Genomic DNA, 12,143 nt, shown 5'->3' on the forward strand with positions numbered 1-12,143 from the left:
ATGACATTCCCACTATCGCCACAAGGGGGCGAAGGACGGTCAAAAGGCTCCAGGGGCAAAGGTGGCCTCTGGCCCTGGCTCATGGGTCTTAACATCCCCAGAGAGTGGGCCCGGCCTTTTTGAACCCTGCACTCCAAGAAGTAGGAATTTGTAGTTGCTGGCAGGGGCCAGACCTGAGATGGTGACCTTGCGGAGGTCTCCACCCACGGGCACTGCCTGGGGCTGGCCCTGCACACCCCTGTACTGGACCAGGAAGGACTCAAAGGGCCCTGGGCCACTGTCGAGGACAGGTGCACTGTGTCTGAGGTCATGGCTGCCACAGCCAGCTCCTCCAGGTGGGGTGCCACCGGGGGCTCCGTGACCAGTGAGGCTGGAACAGAGAGAGGCTGCTTTCTCCCAATGGCCTGAGAGAGTGGGTGCTTCCCGGCTATGAAACAAACATTCAAGCACTGGGGCCAGGCTTGGTAGGACTCACACACAGGGGTGGCGGGTGCCCTACCATCAGCCCCACTGTGGGACCTGGCTGCAGAGTGCAGACACTGTGGCACACTAAGTGGTCAGTGCCTTCAGGGCAGAACTCAGACCCTGACACCCTGGCTCCACGCCCACCTCAGAGCCACTGAGCTGTGAGTCAGGGAGCCTGGGGAAGCGCCACACCAACACCAGCAAGCTCAGGTTCCGGAGCCAGAGGATAGGAACAAACTAAAATGTATGAGGCACAGGCTCCATGACACAGACCCTGACCACGGCTTCCGCCCTCCTCACACATTCAAGGACCATGTGAGCGTGGGCACCACTGCAGCGCGGAGAGGGCCCCACCCACCATGAGGAGGTCCCACATCCAAGGGGAGGGCAGAGAGGAGCAAGCAAAGCCCCGTTCGCCCCACTCACCGGTCAGGCCCACGGTGGACACGGGGCCCACTCGCCGCCCCCTGTGCAGGCCGTACAGGTGCATCTTGTACTTGCGCCCCGGCTCCAGGCCCCGCACAGTGACCTCCCTCTCTTCACCCCCGACACGCACCACCTGGGGCCGCCCGTCACTGTCCTTGTACTGGACAGTGAAGGAGTCGAAGTGGCCCTGGGGGACGGCCCAGGAGAGGCTCAGCGAGTCCAGGGAGGACCCTGTGACCGTCAGCTCTCCCAGCAGGGGCTCCTCGGGGGACTCTGGGGCCTCCGTGCTGGGTTCTGTGGGGCTGGGGGTCTCTTCCACTGCAGCTGAGAAGGACAGACACAGGGAGGGTGAGGCAGGTCCATGGAGATGTCCCCCGTTTTCTGAAAGCCGCGGTCATGACTGGGCCCTGAGGACACTTCAGGGAAGTCCCTCTGGGGACGGGGGCACCCTGATCAGTCCAAGCTCACTGACATGCCCAGAGCCCAGAGTCTGCTGTGGGGACCCAGGGCAGCCACAGCACAGCTCACAGAGGCCCTTCTCTGCCCAGGGCCCCTCTGGTCCTCAGGGAGCCCAGGGGGAGGCACACAGGGCACCATGGCTCAGCCTGGAGCAGAGGGACCCCACACCCACTCACCCATCACAGAGTGTGACCCTCCTGCAGGCTCCCACCCTGGGGCTCCCACCATGCGCTCACCTGTCACCCCGACGGCAGAGACAGGGCCCTGGCGCTGGCCATTGTGGAAGCCATACAGGTTCATCTTGTACTTGTGGTCTGGCTCGAGGCCTGAGATGGTGACCCCGTCCTCGTGTCCCGGCACCCGCACCGCCTTGGGCTGCCCATCCCCATTCTTGTACTGGACCAGGAAGTGGTCAAACTGGCCCTCGGGGACAGTCCAGGAGAGGCCCAGGGAGTCGGGGGCGGCGTCCGTCACAGTCAGCTCCCCCAGGCGCGGCTTGATGGGCGGCTCGGGGGTTGTGGCAGGCGGAACTTGGGTGGTCACAGTTTTGTAGTCTGGAGCTGGGCGAGCTGGACAGAGACATGGGGGACAGTGAGGTCCCCTCCGTCCTCACCCAGCATATAAACGGTCTATTGCGGGCGTAAGGAAATAAGGAAGGGAATGTTGCCGTCCACAGTGGCTCTAACTCCCATTCTGGCTGGTCCCTCTGATGTCTCCTTCCATCACCTCAGTCACCTCTCCCCCCCCACCTGCCAACACCCCTGTGACCTCTCCCTCTGCTCCAGCACCTGCCTCTCCTCTGAACACAGGCGCAGTGGCCACCGTGCCCTGGGCTCCTTCCACTGGGGTCTCCCGGGCGTGGCACTCCCTCTGGCTCATGACTTTGCTCCTGAACACCTCAGAACCCCTCCCCAACCAGAAACATGCAGTCTCCCTGGTCCTGCTCCCGTCCCCAGCTGCCCTAGGAATCAAGGTGTCCTGCTCTCTCCCGAGTTCCTCTGGCGTCTCTACACCCCCCACACCTACAGCCCAAACTTCCTGGCTTGGGCCACCCTCGCCTCTCACCCGTGTTCCCACCTCCCTCCTGCCAGCCCTGCCTCCCTCCTGCCCCATCTGCGTAGGGACCAGAATGGACTTTAAAGGCATGGTGGACAGTCAGTCTTACTCAGCGCTGCACAGCCCCATGTGTCCAGAGGAGCCTGCTTCCTGAGCTGCCTACCCGCCCCCCATCTCAGGATTATCCCCCACTCAGCATTTCATCCAAACCCCTCGTGTGCCCTGCTGTCCTGGCTCCCCGGCCCTTGGACCAGCTCTGACATTGTGGACCTGACACACTCTTTGTCCTATTAGGCTGTCACCGTGGCCACACCCCCTGTCCTCAGGTCTCGGCTGTCCTGTGGGTGCCCATGGACAGGCTGGCTGAGGCCTCCTTGTCCAGGCCTGTCCTGTCCCAGGGCTTCCTGTCACACCCACATCCCCCTTTGCCTGTGTTGTTGGTTCACAGCCTGTTTTCCCACGACCGTGAACCCCATTACGATAAGACCTTGTTTCTCTGCCAAGGCCAAGGTTGACCCTGTGAACTCCCACAGTGCTTGACCCAGGGCTCCCCTTCTTAGTTGACCCACTGGGGTCATTCGTCTGGTCACGTCTGAGCCATGAAGCTGGGGAACTGCAGGCAAGACGCTGCTTTCTGAGCATCTCTGCCCTCCGTCACAGCCTCCAGTCTCACCAGAGGCTGAGCCGTGGGACAGGCCAGGGATGCGGTGTGATTCCCTCCCACACATCCTAAGAAAGTGTCCGATCCTTGATTGTGAGGAGGTGCTACCAAAGCGTGGTCCTCAGTCCAGCGGCATCAGCACCCAGAGGACTTGTCAGGGGTGCAGACTCTGTCCCCAGCCCAGACCTGCTGACCGAGTCTGCCCTTGACCAAGACCCCCCAGCCAGTGAGGGGCAAAAGAAAACAGGCAGGTGGGAATATCGATGTTTTCACAAGGTGGTAATAAAGGGAAAGTCTTGCAGGTCCGGTCCTCCCGCCCTGCCGGCCCTGCCCCCACTCACCGGTCAGGCCCACGGTGGACACGGGGCCCACTCGCCGCCCCCTGTGCAGGCCGTACAGGTGCATCTTGTACTTGCGCCCCGGCTCCAGGCCCCGCACAGTGACCTCCCTCTCTTCACCCCCAACACGCACCACCTGGGGCCGCCCGTCACTGTCCTTGTACTGGACAGTGAAGGAGTCGAAGTGGCCCTGGGGGACGGCCCAGGAGAGGCTCAGCGAGTCCAGGGAGGACCCTGTGACCGTCAGCTCTCCCAGCAGGGGCTCCTCGGGGGACTCTGGGGCCTCCGTGCTGGGTTCTGTGGGGCTGGGGGTCTCTTCCACTGCAGCTGAGGAGGACAGACACAGGGAGGGTGAGGCAGGTCCATGGAGATGTCCCCAGTCTTCTGAAAGCCACGATCATGACTGGGCCCTGAGGTCACTTCAGAGAAGTTCCTCTGGGGACGGGGACACCCTGATCAGTCCAAGCTCACTGACATGCCCAGAGCCCAGAGTCTGCTGTGGGGACCCAGGGCAGCCACAGCACAGCTCACAGAGGCCCTTCTCTGCCCAGGGCCCCGCTGGCCCTCAGGGAGCCCAGGGGGAGGCACACAGGGCACCATGGCTCAGCCTGGAGCAGAGGGACCCCACACCCACTCACCCATCACAGAGTGTGACCCTCCTGCAGGCTCCCACCCTGGGGCTCCCACCATGCGCTCACCTGTCACCCCGACGGCAGAGACAGGGCCCTGGCGCTGGCCATTGTGGAAGCCATACAGGTTCATCTTGTACTTGTGGTCTGGCTCGAGGCCTGAGATGGTGACCCCGTCCTCGTGTCCCGGCACCCGCACCTCCTTGGGCTGCCCATCCCCATTCTTGTACTGGACCAGGAAGTGGTCAAACTGGCCCTCGGGGACAGTCCAGGAGAGGCCCAGGGAGTCGGGGGCGGCGTCCGTCACAGTCAGCTCCCCCAGGCGGGGCTTCAAAGGGTAGCTGGAAGGAGGCTCCTTATAGGGCGCTGGGAAGAGAGGCAAACAGAAGCTTTCCTGTTGCTAGAAAGAGTTGCTGAGACCCCAGCTCTCCTGGATTCAGACCAGGAGTGGGTCCAGCTCTGTGCCTAACTTCAGATCCATTTCTGGTTATGCTCATCAAAGTCTTCCTGTGGGGTCCTTATGGTCCGTCTGACTGGCCAGCCTCCTGCCTCAGAGGCTTTGCCTGTTCCCTCTGCCCATGTGCTCTTCCCCAGGTGTCTGCATGGCTCATGTCATGCTTCCTTTAAGTCTTTGATCGAATGCCACCTTCTCTTCGGGACCTTCCCACCACCACCTGTTTAAACTTTCAGTCCTCCCAATTGCAACCTACCCTCTTTATTTAGACCAAACTCCAGCAACAACTTTGGAAAACAACGAATATGAAAGGAGCAGGAAACTGCAGCACTCTCGGATCCTTGAGGACAGTAAGGGATGACTGCTCATTTTAAGATATAATAATTATCATGTGGTATTTTTAGCCTTTTCAAAGAGGGCTATAAGCATGCAGTGAAGCACAGAGTGCGTGGGGTGAGCTGAGCCCTGCAGTGGTCTGCCCCCAGGAACACCGCTCTGTGGCACAGAGGAATCGAGCGGCCTCAGCACGTGCCTCGCACGGTCCCCTGCGGCGTGGTGTGGAGACCGCAGGTCCACAGAACGGAATACAGACTAGAGCAGCCTGGCCAGGTGTGGGAGAGGGGACATAGGCCTTCTTCTTGGGGTGGAGGAAAAGTTCTAAAACAGGACAGCGGTGCAGCACGCACACCCTGTAGCTGCACTAAAGGTCACAAGGTGTATATTGAAGCTGGTGACTTTCCTGGTATGTAAATCACACCAGGAAAGCGGTTAATGGAGAGGCATTCTGAGGGAGGCAGCAGAGAGCAGTTGGCAAGCAGCCGGCAGGGCTGATAGCTGCTGGAAGCAGCTGTGGATCCTGGGCCTTCATACTATTCTACTCTCTGTGCATATGTTCGAAATCTTACCTAATATATATTTGTTCAATGCATTCATATGTCAGGGCATATGTCCCAACCCCCAAAAAGAACTCTTTCCAGAGCTCCAGGCAGAGCAGAGGCCACCAGGGCCTGGGCGTTGCTGCCTAGAAATCCTTGGTACCCAAGGGCCTCTCAGACGGCTGGGTGCTGCCCCAAGATATTCTTCTCCTGTCCCCGGGCCAGACCTGTCCTGAGCTGTTCAGTGAACAGCACGTGGGTCAGAGGTTCAGAGTTTATAATCTGCACTGGAGGAGACTCTGGAGACCTTGCTACTGAGACCTGACCTGAGCCCAGCCCTGAGGCCCTGCCCCCACTCACCGGTCAGGCCCACGGTGGACACGGGGCCCACTCGCCGCCCCCTGTGCAGGCCGTACAGGTGCATCTTGTACTTGCGCCCCGGCTCCAGGCCCCGCACAGTGACCTCCCTCTCTTCACCCCCGACACGCACCACCTGGGGCCGCCCGTCACTGTCCTTGTACTGGACAGTGAAGGAGTCGAAGTGGCCATGGGGGACGGCCCAGGAGAGGCTCAGCGAGTCCAGGGAGGACCCTGTGACCGTCAGCTCTCCCAGCAGGGGCTCCTCGGGGGACTCTGGGGCCTCCGTGCTGGGTTCTGTGGGGCTGGGGGTCTCTTCCACTGCAGCTGAGGAGGACAGACACAGGGAGGGTGAGGCAGGTCCATGGAGATGTCCCCCGTTTTCTGAAAGCCGCGATCATGACTGGGCCCTGAGGTCACTTCAGAGAAGTCCCTCTGGGGACGGGGACACCCTGATCAGTCCAAGCTCACTGACATGCCCAGAGCCCAGAGTCTGCTGTGGGGACCCAGGGCAGCCACAGCACAGCTCACAGAGGCCCTTCTCTGCCCAGGGCCCCGCTGGCCCTCAGGGAGCCCAGGGGGAGGCACACAGGGCACCATGGCTCAGCCTGGAGCAGAGGGACCCCACACCCACTCACCCATCACAGAGTGTGACCCTCCTGCAGGCTCCCACCCTGGGGCTCCCACCATGCGCTCACCTGTCACCCCGACGGCAGAGACAGGGCCCTGGCGCTGGCCATTGTGGAAGCCATACAGGTTCATCTTGTACTTGTGGTCTGGCTCGAGGCCTGAGATGGTGACCCCGTCCTCGTGTCCCGGCACCCGCACCGCCTTGGGCTGCCCATCCCCATTCTTGTACTGGACCAGGAAGTGGTCAAACTGGCCCTCGGGGACAGTCCAGGAGAGGCCCAGGGAGTCGGGGGCGGCGTCCGTCACAGTCAGCTCCCCCAGGCGCGGCTTGATGGGCGGCTCAGGGGTTGAGGTGGGCCACTCTGAAGGTTCACCCTCCTTTTTTCTCAGGGCTGACAGAAACAAGGAGAGAGAAGCACCTGAGAGAGGGGTGGGTGTGCTCGGGCCTCTGTTCTCCTCCGGGCTCTCACGTTCTCTGGAAGGAAGCAGGTAGGAGAATTGCCCTTGCTCACCTGTCAGGGCCTCCGCCTGGATTGGACCCAGGCGCTGCTGTCCATGGAAACCATACAAATTCACCAGGTATCTGTGGTTGGATTCCAGGCCAGAGAGGGTGATGTCATTCTGGTCACCCCCTAAGCTGACAACATGGAGCTGGCCATCCTGGTCTGTGTACTGGACCTCAAAGGAGTCAAATTCCCCCTCAGTGACCATCCAGGACAGGTGCAGGGTGTGCGGGGTGGCTTTGTCCACTGTCAGCTCCCTAAGATGGGGCTCAGACCCTGGAGGGCTTGGGGCCGTGGTCTCAGCTCCGATCTCCTCCCTGGGGGCTGGTTTAGAGAGACAGGTAGGGCTGGGTTATGGGTCTGTCACTGCCCCAGGTCTCTCCCAGGGGAGGGCAAGAGGGAGGGCAAGCGGTCAGTGATAACGAGGGCCATCTGTGATACACAGGGAGGAATTTCAAAAGCATGATGCTAAATGAATGCAAGAAGCCAAACACAAAAGTATGCATCGTGTGATTCTGTAATAAAATGCTTCAAAAGGCAAGACGGTAATGAGACAGCAAGCCCTGGTGCCGGAGGCTGGGGTTATGGGCATGGACTTCTGGGGTCCAGGGAAATGTTCTACAGCTCAGTTGTGGTAACGATTTCATTACTTATACATTTGCCCAAACTCATTGAGTCATTCCCTTTAAATGGGTGAACTTTGTTTTTAAATATGTCTTTATTGATTTCAGAGAGAGGAAGGGAGAGGGAGAGAGAGAGAAACATCAATGATGAGAGAGTCATTGATGGGCTGCCTCCTGCACGCCCCCGACTGGGGATCGAGCCCGCAACCCAGGCATGTGCCCTGACCGGGAATCAAACCGTGATCTTCTAGATCATAGTTCGATGCTCAACCGCTGAGCCATGCCCGCCTGGGCTGGGTGAACTTTATTGTATATAAATTATCTCTCCATATAATTTACAGGAGATCTCTTTCCCCCAAAAAAGGGATATAGAAAGCTCAGAAATGGCATGGCTGAGTGAGGCCAGGAGAGCCTGGCAGGAAGGAGGAGCAGTCTATTTGGGCCGCAGCAGCACTCACCTGTCATGGCCACAGTGGAGACGGGTCCCACACGCCTGCCCTTGTGCAGCCCATAGAGCAGCAGCTTGTACCTGTGGGCGGGGTCCAGGCCCAAGACCCTGGCCTCCCTGAGGCTGCCCTCCACAGGCACTTCCTGGGGCTGCCCATCCCTGTCCTTGTACCGGACCACAAAGGAGTCAAACTGGCCCTCGGGGACCATCCACGCGAGGCCCACAGAGTCCGGCGTCACACTGGTCACCTGCAGCTCCTCTCCCAGACGGGGTTTTGGGGGATGCTTCGTTCCAGCACCATCCACAGCACTCGGGGTCTCTGAGATGTAGATACAAAGGAGATGGCTGAGATGTTTCTGGAAGGCTGGGTGACCTCGAAGGGCAGGATCAAGTCTAGAGACTGGGCTTTGCCATGGCCGAGTCCCCAAGGGCTGGTACTATGGGCTCATGCAGGGAGAAGGGGGACTGGATCCCAGCCTGAGCCACTGGGACCAGAGAACACTGTGATGGTGGCCAGCACAAGTGGGCAGCTGCTGGCCCGGCCTGGCAGGGTGCCGGACACCTTCCCAGGCCTCCAGGAGCAGAGGCAGGCCCTGCAGGGCGGCCCTCACCTGTGGTGCCGTCCGCGGTGAGGGGGCCGTGGCGCCTCTTACCCAGGAGGCCATAGAGGAGGAACCTGTACTTGCGGCCGCTGTCCAAAGGGGTGATGGTGACCGAGCGCTCAAGGCCCTCCACAGGCACCATCCGGGGCCCGTCCCTGTCCTTGAACTGGACCACAAAGGAGTCAAAGTGGCCCTCAGGGACCGTCCAGGAGAGGTGCAATGAGTCCGGGGTGGAGTCTGTCACCCACAGCTCCCCAAGGCGAGGTGGGGCCCCTGGGCTGGCGTCTCCCTGGGCAGCTGACAGAGAGGAACGGTTCTTGTGTTTATTTTCCAAAGTGACTCCTTGACTGCCTCTCGCTGGAGTTGGAAAAACCCAAACTGCCCAAATGATCAGAGCTTCCCCTAGATCTCTCCCTCCCCCTCCCACTGCCCCCCCCCCCCAGCTGGCCTGTGCCTCTGTCCCCTCGAGCCATCGGGAGGGTCTTCTGTCTTGAGACCACTCTGGGAAGAGTCCCTGGCTTGCTGCTTATCTCACTCCTCTTGCTGCCCAGACTCCTTCCACGATTAGAGACTAGTTCCCTGGCAGAGTGCAGCTTGTCGGGCTTGGTGTGTTCATTTCCTTTACCAGGCAGCCCACTCTTGTGAACTGACTGGCCTCTGGGGAAATCTGAGGGTTCTGGGAACATCAGAGGGACACAAGATCCCTGGTGGGGACAGATAGCAGGTGGCGGGCACGATGTTATGATGCAGGTGATTCTCATAGTCCCTGGTGGAGGGGGCTGCCTATGTGTGAGGGGGCAGGGAGAAGATGGGGAGCTCAGACAGCGAAAGGATCTGCTGTAGGACCAAGTAGCCATCCTGAGGCCCAAGAAGGAGCTGGCCCGCTGCCTTCCTGGACAGCGAAGGCGCTGACGGCATTGTTGTTGCAGGAGTTTTCTGGCAACAGGGAGCCTCCTGGGGCAGGGGAGGGCCTGGACCAAAATCCAGGAAAGGGGCACAGCTAGGCAGCCAGTCCTGGGCTCCTGGGGTCCCCAATTTCGGAGGTTCCAAGAGGAAGACGGGGAGGAAAGTTGTCCTCTTGGTGAAGCAGACATGGGACCCAATGGGCCTGAGCCATTAGGGTGAGAAACTGGGTGAGAATTGGAGGAGAGATGGCAAAACTCCCAGAAGGTGATGATGCCACAGGACTGAGGACCCACAGGGCCCAGGGAGGCAGGGGAGGCTCTCTCTGCTCCTTCTACCCCTTCCCAGCACCTGTCCCCATGTGACACCTTCCAGGACCAGGATGGGTGGAGGGGTCTTCCCATTCAGCATCAGTAGGGACTCTGAGAAGACAGGGAAAGTCAGCAGGGGACCGGATCCAGGAGCTGGCCTGTCATCCTGGCTCTCATGGGCTGGGACCGGGCAGTGGTGGGCTTTTCCAATGAAGCAGGAGGACAGAGGGGAGGCCTGGCAGGCAGAGTGAAGGGGGGCTTCAGGCTCAGTTTCAGGGGGCCCCTCTCACCTGTCTTTGCCTCCACAGAAACAGGGCTGCGTCGTTTCCCTCCCTGGGCCCCAAAGAGCAGGAACTTGTACTTCCTGTTGGGCTCCAGGCCGGGGATGGTGGCCTCACGCTGGTCTGCAGCCACAGGCACCACCTGGAGCTGTCCATCCCTGTCCTTGTACTGGACCACGAAGGAATCAAACTGGCCCTCGGGGACTGTCCACGCAAGGCCCACGGAGCTGGGGGTCACATCTGTCACTATCAGCTCCCCTAGGCGTGGCTCCAGGGACGACTCAGTGGCTGCAGGAGTGTCTTCTGGTGGTGGAGCTATACAGAGTGGGGGGAGGCTGTTAGGAAAAGCCCTTCTTCCTGGGTGCCCCTCATGCTGTGTTTTTGTGGTGCCTGCGAGGTGGGTAGGATGTGAAACTACTGATTGGCAACGTCTATCTGGCCCATAGCCCTTCCCTAAGTTCCTGCCAGGCCCGGGGCTGTGCCGGGAGGTGTCAGCATCACTGAGGTCCGGAAGGGCTGAGCTTCTGTCCCTGCTTTAGTGGCTCTGGCCAGCTGGACCTCCCTGCTGCCCACCATTGTTTGTGCAGCAAACTCAGCAGCCCAGGGGCTCCTTCCACACCTGCGTCCCCTTGGCCTGCCCACCTCAGCACAGCCACTGCTGCCTCCCAGCCAGGCCTAGGAGCAAGTCCTGAGGCACTGCCTGCAGAAGCTGACGCTCCGCACCAGCTCCACGCCAGTTCTGCCGGGCACCGCCAGCCGTGGGGCTACTCTCCTCCCTCTGCACCCTCACCCCTCCATTCCCCACTGTCAACACGTTAGTCAGACGACCGTCCCATCATACTGTCTCATTCAGAGCAAAAGCCAAGCCTTACGAAGGCTCGAAGGCTCGAGGTCCTACGCGTTCATCTCTCACACTCCCCACCCCAAGTCCAGAACATTCCTCGCCACTCCACAGATGTTTGGGGACCTTCCCTCCCACCCTGAGTGCTCATCTGCATGGGCCTCGGTGGCTGTCTTCCTCCTCTGTCAGTCTTTCCCCAGCTGGGGCCCTTCCTCGCCTTCATCCACTCACCTACCAGGCTTGCTTTTCTCCCCAGCTTGTCTCGTCACATATGGCACTTGACAATCTGCGCCCTTGGGTGCCTGCCTCCCTCTGCTGGAATGTGAGCTCCACTGGCAGGAGCGCTGGCTGCTCACTGCTGTGCCCCAGCACCCAGCACCTAGTGGGTGCTCCACAAATGTTTGCTAAGCTAACAAGTGATCTGCACTCTGGGCTAGGAAAGGCTGAACTCGGGGCCCCCTGCTCCCCATTGCCCAGAGGCGTTGAGCCTGGGAGGCACTACTCAGTGGCTGAACCTGCACAGTGATCCCAAGAGGCCACTGCGGGGGCTGGGGCTAGGCGAGGATAGGGTCCCAAGAGCTTACTTCTCTGGCTCCTGTGGAGAAGACTAGGTTCCAGACAGATAAAACCTGCTTTAAGAGAGGGCTGCTGAGGAGACCTCAGGAAGACAGATGAGCCTGAGAGGGGAGGGCAGGGACGAGGCAGCTGAGGGGTGGGAGGCCCAGGTGCTGGCCCGGGACCTCACTTCATGGCCTCTGGCTCTGTTGGTTCCTGTCGCGCCCACTCTCTGCTCATTTTCATAGTCTACTTCTTTCCTTGAGAACAAGAAACTGTCCCTCACCATCAAGCCTTATTGTTGGTGATTTGGCTTAACGAGGAAGGTGGAATTATACCTACCCCTGGGTATGGCAGGCCCTAGGCTGCATTTGGCATAATCTTTTTCCAATTTAGAATTGTTTCTAGGTAGTTACATGCATTTCTTCCCCTGGCTGGTACAGCATCTGCTGTGTGCCAGGCACGGCTCTTGGTCAGCAGGCTGGGCTCCAGCTGCCCAGCACCTGCCCGCTCTGACAATGACCACCCTGTTCCATCTCACAGTTAAGTCTGGGGAAGCTGGGAATCAGCTTGTCAGATTCCAGAACTGAAGTTTCCGCTACTGTACCACCTGTCGGTGCCTGACATGGCCTGTCCTTACCCGGGACCAGGACAGATGGGCAGAGCGAGTGTTCCCCTTGGAGAAACCTCAGCAGCGTGCTCTGGGCCTGGCACGAGCCTTCACCC

General features: G+C 60.0%; 1 protein-coding gene across 1 annotated transcript in view; it reads right to left on the reverse strand.

The window, feature by feature from the left end:
* Positions 1–12,143, reverse strand: part of TNXB (tenascin XB) — a 40,179-nt gene that overhangs the window by 6,928 nt on the left and 21,108 nt on the right. Inside the window, 14 exon segments of the mRNA XM_087817225.1 lie at positions 87–272; positions 275–370; positions 892–1,209; positions 1,587–1,910; positions 3,409–3,732; positions 4,104–4,400; positions 5,724–6,047; positions 6,419–6,728; positions 6,821–6,825; positions 6,863–7,177; positions 7,935–8,243; positions 8,530–8,952; positions 9,798–9,851; positions 10,031–10,336. Coding sequence (XP_087673351.1) covers positions 87–272; positions 275–370; positions 892–1,209; positions 1,587–1,910; positions 3,409–3,732; positions 4,104–4,400; positions 5,724–6,047; positions 6,419–6,728; positions 6,821–6,825; positions 6,863–7,177; positions 7,935–8,243; positions 8,530–8,952; positions 9,798–9,851; positions 10,031–10,336 — 3,591 coding nt within the window.

This window comes from Miniopterus natalensis, chromosome 5 (assembly GCF_054644295.1).
Source record: "Miniopterus natalensis isolate mMinNat1 chromosome 5, mMinNat1.hap1, whole genome shotgun sequence".
NCBI lineage: Eukaryota > Metazoa > Chordata > Mammalia > Chiroptera > Miniopteridae > Miniopterus > Miniopterus natalensis.